Consider the following 10267-nt stretch of genomic DNA (forward strand, 5'->3'; position numbering starts at 1 on the left):
TTTTTAGCTTGTGAATATCTTTTCACGAGCGATTGTGGTTCCACCCCATAACATGTTGACGCTACACTTACGACTCTGTTATCCAACCATCTTACAACTATAATACCAGTTTCTCTCTCGAGAATCGACTCTACATCACCCCTTTTGCGTTTCTGCATATTAGCTTTCGATTCTATAGGGCAGTTTTTGGGAATGCGATTTTCCCGTATTGTTCCGGTAAGGCTATAGCCACGATCCTTTATGTTTCAAAAGGTGCAGGATCGTAAATAAATTGTCGCAGAAAAATTTGTAGTGTAATCTTGATTTATCATTGGGCAGTTCATCGAGCATTGTGACGAATGGAGCCGCACATGCTCCAAAAACTTTATAATAATGATTATTTGCTTTGGGATCGGTTCCTTGGTACATGTTGAAGCTTACAAGATACCCACTTTTAGTGTTGAGGCACCAAACTTTGTATCCGAAACGAATCGGCTTTCCTTTTATGAACTGTTTACATGAGTGGCGTCCAAAGTATTTCACCATAGATTCGTCGTAATTTAATTCGCCTTCAGGGACGTAATATTCTTTAAGTATATTTTTTCTGTAAATAGTCAGCTAAGGGTCTGATCTTGTAATATTTGTCCCTTTCATCGATGGCTTCATTATTTGCAAGGTGGAAAAAACGCCAAATTGTAAGGAACCGATCTCTTCGCATAGCGTTCATGGCCATTGCATTACCCATATCGCCTTTCGTATCCCACTAAAATTTTTTTCCCGGGAGCCAATTATACCCCGATAGAATCAAAATGGCAAAGAAACACCTCATTTCTCCTGCAGAAATTTTGGGGTCGGGAAAGTTCTTCTGTAGTGCATAACTCGTGCATTGGTTGAGAATGTAACTAATTATATCCTCGTCGAAAAATAATTCGAACATCTCGACAGGTGTCAACGTATTGAATGGTTCGTAGCTATATTATGGGAAACTAGCGGCATTGTCGACCAAATCACCCGTTATCCAATTTAGGGACTCGTATTCAATTTTCTTCACTTGAGAGGTAGTTTGTGGGATGAAACTTCCGCTGCTTTCCTGGGAAATATCCATCGCTTGAACTGCATCTTCTTCGATGTCGTCATCCTCCTTGTCTGCTTCTTCGCCATACATTTGCACCTCAACATTTGCTTCCAGCTGTTTTCTAGACAGATTGTCGATGAATCCTCCCCCATCCTCCTCGCCAGAATCTTCATCAGTGAGGTCTCCAATATTTGGGGGCTCAACATAAATATTTCTAACGTTGACGTCATCTTCGTAAACCATGTTCAAAGCTTCTTGTAGAGAGAAACCCCGCCTGAAAAAACAAGATGCCTGTAGATACTAGCGTTGCCATATGGCAACGCGATGAATAAAAACAAAATATTGTAAAAGATCGCTTTTTTTCAAGGGTTGTCAAATATTCACAGAGGGAAAATGACCTTTCTATTAGAGCATAATTGTTACTTTAGCCACTTAGATGTAATAGTTATTCAGAAGTAATTGACAAATTGAGCTACTTACACAAATCTTATATCCATTTTTACAACTATCAAAAACGGTGACTATAAAATCTCACAAACACCAACGAATTAAGTTTTTGTTAGGTGTATATCTTCAAATCACTTATTTTCTGCAGACCGGCACGTTCTTGGAAACAAAACAAACTAACATAACCTCAAAATAATAAGATTCGTACGTCAATACCAGTGTTGCCATATGGCAACTCCAGTCCTTCATGGGTTAAATTTAAATTGAGCCGTTTAAAAATGCCTAGAAACGTGATATCTCATTTTGACAGATCTAGAGTAATTGCTTTGTTACAACAGGGCTCGAGTCAAAGTTATATCGAGAATATTGTTGATGTTACTCAGAGTGCTGTATCGAAAATAAAAAAAAAATCCAAGATACAAATGACGTCAAGGATCGTCCCAGAAGTGGTAGAAGTCGATGTACAACATCATCTCAAGATGGGCTAATAACATTGATAGCTCTCAGAAATCATCTGGAATCTACAAGTGATATATCCAGAGAACTTTCTAGGCTTCAAAGACTGAATATTTCACGGCAAACAATAACACACAGACTAAATGCGGTAAATTTGTATCGTAGAAGACCGCTACGTGTTCCTAAACTAACCTAGCAACACAAAATAGTAAGGTTGCAACGAGCTATAGAAATGGTGTATCATGGTCCTAACTGGAATAACGTGATGTTCTCTGACGGGTCAAAAATTGGTTTGCTATTTGATTCGCGAAGAACACTGGTTTGGAGGGCCCCAGAAAGACAAGCCCGACTAGAAACAGCCCAACCGCGTGTCCCATTTGAAGGTGGCAGTATTATGGTTTGGAGTGGTATTATGAGTGGTACATGGACGCCACTGCTGGTTCTGGAGAGAAGAGTCACTGGTGCTGTGTACATCGAGGAAGTATTCAATCCTTCTTCTTCTTAACATGCCATACACCAAAGTGCGTAGGCGACTATCTCATTACTAGAATTCTGTTCTTGGCGGCGTGACACAGCTCGCCTGTATTGTGTATTCCTGTCCATTCTTTAATATTTCTTAACCAGGATAATTGTTTGCGGCCGGCTCCTCTCCTACCTTCGATCTTCCCTTGTAGGATTAACTGTGGTATTTCATATTTTGCTCCTCTCAATATGTGCCCAAAGTAACCAATCTTGCGTTTTTTAATTAATTTAAAGAGTTCTCTTTCCACGCCGGCTCTCTTAAGGATGTCATCTTTTCGAACTCTATCCACCCAAGGTATGCGCATCATTCTTCTTAATGACCACATTTCAAATGCTTCAAGTTTGTTGATAGATGTTTTTTTCGCATGACAACGCACCTCCTCATCGAACAGCAGCAGTACAAAATTTTCTGGGAGAAAAAGGATTATCTACATGACAGTGGCCCTCGAATTCCCCCGACATGAAAGTTATTGAACATGCTTGGGACATTCTCAAAACACGCATTAAGAAGCGAAACAATCTTTATTATTGTTGCGTACATAGCATTAAAATTTTCTCTTAAATATATTAAACCTAGACACGATACGTATCGTAGTCGAGGACGTCCTTCAACAAGGCCTATGTTCAGCAGTGGACGTAAAACAGCTACTGATGATGATGATGATAATGATACTGAGCCGAAAAACAATAGTAATTTATACCACACATTTTGTGATCTATATCTCACAGTGGAACACATTTTACTTATATCACCAGTATATGTCTAAAGTAGTAATGTAGTATTATAGTTTATTCGTCTTCCGGGTTTGGACCGTGTCATTTGTGAGTGACCCAAAAGTGGGTTCATCTCGACGTTTCGCTACAATTGTATGTAGCTTCTTCAGGAGAACAAAAAAGAAAAAGAAAACAAAAGACGGAAGATGGGTAGTTAGCAACGGTAACTCAGTTACTCAACGCAACCAGAGGCGAATACTAACTACCAAGATGGGCATTTGGTCACAGTAACTCAACTACTTAACGCAGCCAGAGGTGAAAACCAAATGCCAGGACAGGGATTCACGTCCAACAGCTCAGAACACTAACGCGTCGAGAGGCGGGGAGTGAATCCGACGATTACCCTCTACCGCTCTATTTATAGTCGCGGTGACCTGTCGTGTCGGGACGTATCGGCACACTCTGTGGCGCGAACGTCAAGAAGCGCGCGCTGGCCAATCATGTGGCTGCATCGTGGTAGCGGGACCGGACGGCGGCTCTAAACTGAGATTCCAGATGGGAGACAAGTAGTATCCTTCCATTCGATCAGGTCTTTTCTCCCATTCTGCAGTTGCAGAACACTGCCAAGAAACCGGTCATTCCATATTGTTCGAAAAAACCCATATTATTTCTAAGAGCCCCTTCTTTTATTCCAGGAAAATCCGCGAACCTCTAGAGATCCGAAAAAACCCACATAATATCAATCGAGAGGAAGGATACTACTTGTCTCCCATCTGGAATCTCAGTCTAGAGCCGCCGTCCGGTCCCGGTACCACGATGCAGCCACATGATTGGCCAGCGCGCGCTTCTTGACGTTCGCGCCACGGAGTGTGCCGATACGTCCCGACACGACAGGTCACCGCGACTATAAATAGAGCGGTAGCGGAGTAATCGTCGGATTCACTCCCCGCCTCTCGACGCGTTAGTGTTCTGAGCTGTTGGACGTGAATCCCTGTCCTGGCATTTGGTTTTCACCTCTGGCTGCGTTAAGTAGTTGAGTTACTGTGACCAAATGCCCATCTTGGTAGTTAGTATTCGCCTCTGGTTGCGTTGAGTAACTGAGTTACCGTTGCTAACTACCCATCTTCCTGTCTTTTGTTTCTTTTCCTTTTTTTGTTCTCCTGAAGAAGCTACATACAATTGTAGCGAAACGTCGAGATGAACCCACTTTTGGGTCACTCACAAATGACACGGTCCAAACCCGGAAGACGAATAAACTATAATTCTGACTCTGGCCGTGGAAGCCTACGATTTCATTAGTAATGTAGTAGTTCTCTTTAAGAAAACACGGTAGTTTCGTAGAGAAAGTTTAAAAAGATATTTAATTTTATTTTATTAAAATTTACTTTATTGTAAAAGCTGAGGACCTATTCAATGATCCTTATTCTACAAAAATTTGAAAAATTGTTTTGATAAAAAAGAATTTATTCCAATTTGTTAATATACTTTTCAACTTTTTATATTAATTATCTTCTGTTTACTTAACTTCCGTTGTGCAGCCGGAAGAGTGGATATGTAAAAAACGTCTATTTGCTTTTTGAAATAAAAATAGCTCTGTGTTTATTGTTTCAATGAAAACTCAGGAGAGATTTATAAACCAGACTACGGAAAACGCCAGATAATAGTTTCTTTCAGGAAATTATATGCGAACGAAGTAATCTGAATACGATGAAGAAACGTGTATTAGTGTTTAGCTTGTTGATATTTATATTTAGTTTTATTGCTGGTGAGTATTTAATTAGATAGTATATAGGACTGGGAGCGTTTTGTTTGTTTAATTAAATTTGAGGAATCATTAATGGAAGTATTTACTTTTTTCTTTTTCTCTGATTACTTTACTAGCAGTTTTCCCTTCTTTTTTAACAAAAATGTACATAACACCTATTATTACCAAGTACTAAGATGAATAGATTATTTACCGAAATAAAGAGTTACCTACAAATAAAATCATTTATTTATTCACAAAATCAATAACAGAATGACATTATTGTTGATACCTATATTTAAAAAAAAATATATTTTAAATATATATTACTACTTTCGTTGACGTCTTTGAGGTATTGGAGCATTTTTGTTTTGTTCATATTCACGAATTACACATTCGTAATATCCACTATGTTCTTCTGAAATATATGGCAACTGATTAACAGTATCAGCAATTTTTTTGTCCGATATATTTCTAGTTTTCTCTAAAATTCTAGAAAAGTGGATATTTTCTGTGGTTACCTTTGGTTTATTCTTAAATATTGAAACCCTATAAAATTGTGTATATTCATCATACGTCTCTTTGTATAGCTTCCAAATTCATCGATTCGAATCCACTTAATGCCATTCCTAAAACGAACCTTTTGTTTAAGTAATTTTTTTTTCTGTTTATCAGGCCAAGCTCAGTACCTAATTTATCAAGGTCGCAAAAATAGGTTTCCATATCATTAACCTCACAATTTTTACCGATGGCAGATTTAATTATTTCCCGGTAACCTTGCGGTATAACTATAGTTCCATGTCTTCTAAGCACTTTTTTAATTCTTCCAAAATCACGATCAGAGTCCAAATACGTTTGGCCGATTTCAGGAAATTTATGATCTATTTTGTCAAAATAACCTTGTACTATCAAAATAATCAAATTAAAATTTTTATTTTGACCACTGCAAGAGTCCCACCATGTTACTAAAAGTTTTTTTATATTTAACATCATCACATGTCTGAATAAAATTCCACAAGCAGCTTCCAATTTCAGAACTACCTCTACCTGCTACATTCTCTGTCCATGTTTGAAAAACAGATCTTATCTTTGGCCATTTACTGTAACAACATGGATACCCAAGTTATACAACCATATTTGGCACAAATAAAAAGCTTTTGATGTTGTTATCTATGGCAAAGGCATAGTTTGCTTCCAATCCATTGTAATGTAACACAGAGTATTATCGTTTTTTGCTTTAGTGCGGCCATTACTGATTAAGTTGAATCTTTTTCTTCTTTTTATATAGTCATGACTCTGTCTGTTTTTCAATGTGTATCCAGTAAGTTGTCGTTCCATCGTTTTCGTGGTCTTCCTACTGATCGTCTTCCTATTGGGGAACCGTCTCTTGCCGTCTTTACTACTCTATTTGTTGTTATTCTGCTTATATGATCGTTCCATTCTACTCTTCTATTTCTTAACCAGTTCTTGATGTTCTCCACCTTGCATATACGTCGTATAACTGTACTTCTAGCTGTGTCCCATAGTGTCTTACCATCAATTTTTCTAAGTGTTTTCATCTCTGCTGTTTCTAACATTCTTTTTCTCCTCTCTGTGTCAGGTCTTGTTTCTGCCGCGTATGTCATTATTGGTCTGATGACTGTTTTGTAAATTCTGCCTTTCATTTCTTTCTCTATATTTTTTTTTCTTCATATTGTTTCATTCAGGCAGCCCGCGGCTCTGTTTGCTCTATTCACTTGCTTTTCCACTTCAGTTTCGAGCTTTCCGTAGCTAGATAATGTGATGCTTAGATATATGTCATACATTATTTTTAGGGTGTTGTTAATATCGGTGTGCACACTAAGTGAGCTTGTTCATTGGAATTCAGAATAGGTGACCGTCGATTTAAAACAAATCATCTCAAAGTCTTTGGCGCATGTCTCTGAAAATAATTACCTGAGTTTTGGTTAGATAAAAAGTTACTCTGTATTTAGAACACCATTCCCCGAATGCTAGTCCGAATACCTTGGATTCCTGACTACAGCAAAAAGGTAGTATCTTCAACGAAAAGAACTATTTTAGATTATCTTAGTTCAATTACCCATAACTTTAATATTAAATTATAAAGTGTTTAAAGTAAAGTAAAGTACTTTTAACACCCTGTATCTCAATACGCAGTCTTACTTATTTGGAACCTAATTATCAAGCAAAAAATTACTATTTCTCGCGATATCTTCAGGTAAAATAATATTACCATATAATATTCCGTTAGGCATAATTTTAGTCGCCAAAAATTCTTAACAAAGTTTTAAGTGACGCACAACTTTTTAGATGTGTTTATTCATAAATTTCAATCACCGTGGTCATTGACGTATTAAATTGTCAGATTAGTTTGCCAACATTTGGGAATTATGACTAATTTTATGCTCAGTCGAAATTATTGGAATCTCTGATGTTTATTATCAACTACATTTAGATTTATGGATGCATTCCCAGCTGTTAACACCGAATGTTGATGCTATGAATCAGTTTAAATTGTTTAGTATACAGAATGGGATCAAATGAGACACATAACAAGAGTAAACTTACGTTAAAAACTAAAAAATGTATAACAGAAAAAGACGGATAATAAAATACTTGGTGTTTAAATAAATAATGTTCCATTCTTCTTCATGCTCTGTAAAAGCAATTCTGTTTATTTATTGATATATTTACACTTCTAGGGAAGATTTGTGGGGTGAGATTATGGGTACTGAGTTGGCTGGTATCTACCACAGGACTTAAACGTCTTTGTTTCGAGTAGGGATGTGTATGCTTTAAGTGAAATCCTCTAACATCGACCGCGTGTCACAATTTTTTTAAAAATTTAATATTTTAATGATGGTCTGATAAGACCGAAAACGTTCTGAAATTTTAAATCTTCTTGGATAATTTAAATTTTATAATAAATATATATCGTTTTACATCACAAGTTTTTACTTCATTGTAAATATTTTTTATTTTATTTTATATTTCAGGCGAACCCCTGACTTGTTACAAATGTAGAGACTCTTTGAAGGGGGTTTGCATAGATGGTGATAAAAACAAAATGAAAACAATAAAATGCTATGAAAATGAGGTTTGTGTAACTATTCAGTCCAAAAGTAAGTATAAAATGAATCTATTGTTATTTTTAAAGTTTCTATTTAATAATTAAAACAATTTATACGGGAATAACTTTAGTATTTAGTTCCAAATCTCGCAAGGTATTCTTTAAGAGGGTAGCCTAATATGGCATGAAAATTTGGTAGTGACAGCTGGCTGCACAAATCTGGTCAAGAACGAGAAGTAAAACCCTTTATGATCGTAAATCAGACAGAAAAATGTAGACGGAATTCACAGAAAGGTAAAAAATAAAAATATGAAGATTTCTACTTGTTCGAAACTAAAATTCAGCTCTTCTACAAATTTCGCCCTTTCAGGAGTCATTAGAACACCTCAGTAGGAAGTTCTTTCTTCTATCTTCTATTTTAATTTCACATTTAGGGCTTTCTTGTGAGGCCCTTTGATGTCTCCTGAAAGGACGAAATACGTAGAAGCGAATTGTAGAAGTACTATACGTGGAGCAAACCTTAGCTATCTTTCCACAGAATGGCGTTTGTACAGCGGTTCAAAAAGCAGGGAAAAACTACCACACTATTTTTATAAAGAAAAACAATTATGGCATAAGCAATAACAGAAAAGACCCTTAGTCCATTGCAGATCTTTAATGATCAGGGGTGCTAAGAATACAAACGAGGACAAAAATAAAAGTAACAAAAATCGACTGTAAAAAGTCAATGAAGATAGCGTAAAAGTCCAAATAAAGAATTACTTTTAACCATTATGCAAACGACGGTTCCAGCCAATATAATAGTCTTAGTATTACGCTGGATCCTAGAACACTTTCTGACAAAGCAGTAATGATAAAAATTAAGGCAGTACCGAAAAATCTAAATATCAATCAAGTCTATGCCCTCCAACAGCCGATAAACAAAAATCAGATATTAAATCTTTTTATGCGGAAATTCAACTCATCCCGCAGTGGGATCTTGTACTAAAAATCAGTCTTTGTACAATTTTGCATAAACATTTATCAATGAAAGAGCCCTAATTAAGTAAATTGCAGCGTTTGATTAAATTCGATTAAAATTAATAACGCACCAGGGATTCACAATGTTATTTGCTACTGTTTACTGTTAACAAAAGGTTTTGCGTATAAAATAAACAAAATATGAATCCGCTACTTTACTGATTTTATAGCAGCTGTAAGTGTTATAGCGTGGTTGTCCATTTGAAGCAAGAACTTACAAAAACCATAACAAATGAAAAAACAAAGTGCTGTTTTACCAATATAATGTACCGTGCGCCAAGTTGATCCCAACAATGATACAAAGAGGTGAAATTGCATTTCAAATTTCTCCAACACACATTTCATTCTTTAGTCTACTAAGAGACTACTGGCCGTTTTTAGACCTCAATAATACTGCAGGTAAATGATTTGGATCACATGAGGAATATATAGTAGACAGCAAAGCCAAAACCAGAAAGTTTTTGGACGAATCCATTATTCGCCTTATAAAGTTTTTGCTTATTTATTTGTCTGTTTAAAAATTCTTCTTTTAATACATTGTTTTGATTTTTTAGCCACTCAAGGTTCCAACTATTATATTACGACGACTAACGGCTGCGACGCTAGCGATATATGTGAAGAGGAGACTTTAAATCCAATGAAAAATACCAAGACAATATTATGCTTAACTTGCAATACAACTTTATGTAATTCTGGATCATTATTTAAATCTTCAATTCTTACCGTGGTGTTTGTCAATATCTGTTTATATTTAGCACATACCATTAGATAGTTTTTCGAACGAATTATTTTAATAAATACAATTGTTCTTGACTGAAAGTATCATTTGATAATGTTATTTAGTATATATAGAGCAATAAAAGAAAGAAAGAAAACCACAACGAAAATGCAGAGAACAATGCACCAATTGGGTAAGAAAAAATGAAGCAATGATAAGTTATATGGTACTTAGATATCATACTTCCTTGCGTATCCGTAGTAGATAATATTTTTAAAAAATTTGCCGACTATTTCAATTAGAAATCAAATAGTATCTATTCGCAGACTTATTAGACCTGCAAAGAGGCTACTACTATCTAACGCATGTCCTTCGATCTCGAATGAACTCATAGAGTAAGCACTAAAAAATGAACTTAGATTACAACTAGCTTCTCCTATAGCCTTAAACCCTAGAGCCTTCGCAACTCCTAAATCAGCTCCTACAAAAAAAAAACAAAAACCGATGATAAAAAAATTGGTA

At 36.0% G+C, this 10267-nt stretch overlaps 1 protein-coding gene across 1 annotated transcript; it reads left to right on the top strand.

Moving 5' to 3' along the window:
- Window positions 1-4818: 4818 nt before the first annotated feature.
- On the top strand, window positions 4819-9840 carry LOC140437663 (uncharacterized). Its single transcript, XM_072527304.1, has 3 exons — window positions 4819-4958; window positions 7934-8059; window positions 9582-9840. Exons 1-3 carry the CDS (start codon window positions 4901-4903, stop codon window positions 9797-9799), a joined length of 402 nt encoding a protein of 133 aa, XP_072383405.1. The 5' UTR covers window positions 4819-4900; the 3' UTR covers window positions 9800-9840.
- The last annotated feature ends 427 nt before the right edge of the window (window positions 9841-10267 follow it).

Source organism: Diabrotica undecimpunctata, chromosome 1, assembly GCF_040954645.1.
Source record: "Diabrotica undecimpunctata isolate CICGRU chromosome 1, icDiaUnde3, whole genome shotgun sequence".
Taxonomy (NCBI): Eukaryota; Metazoa; Arthropoda; class Insecta; order Coleoptera; family Chrysomelidae; genus Diabrotica; species Diabrotica undecimpunctata.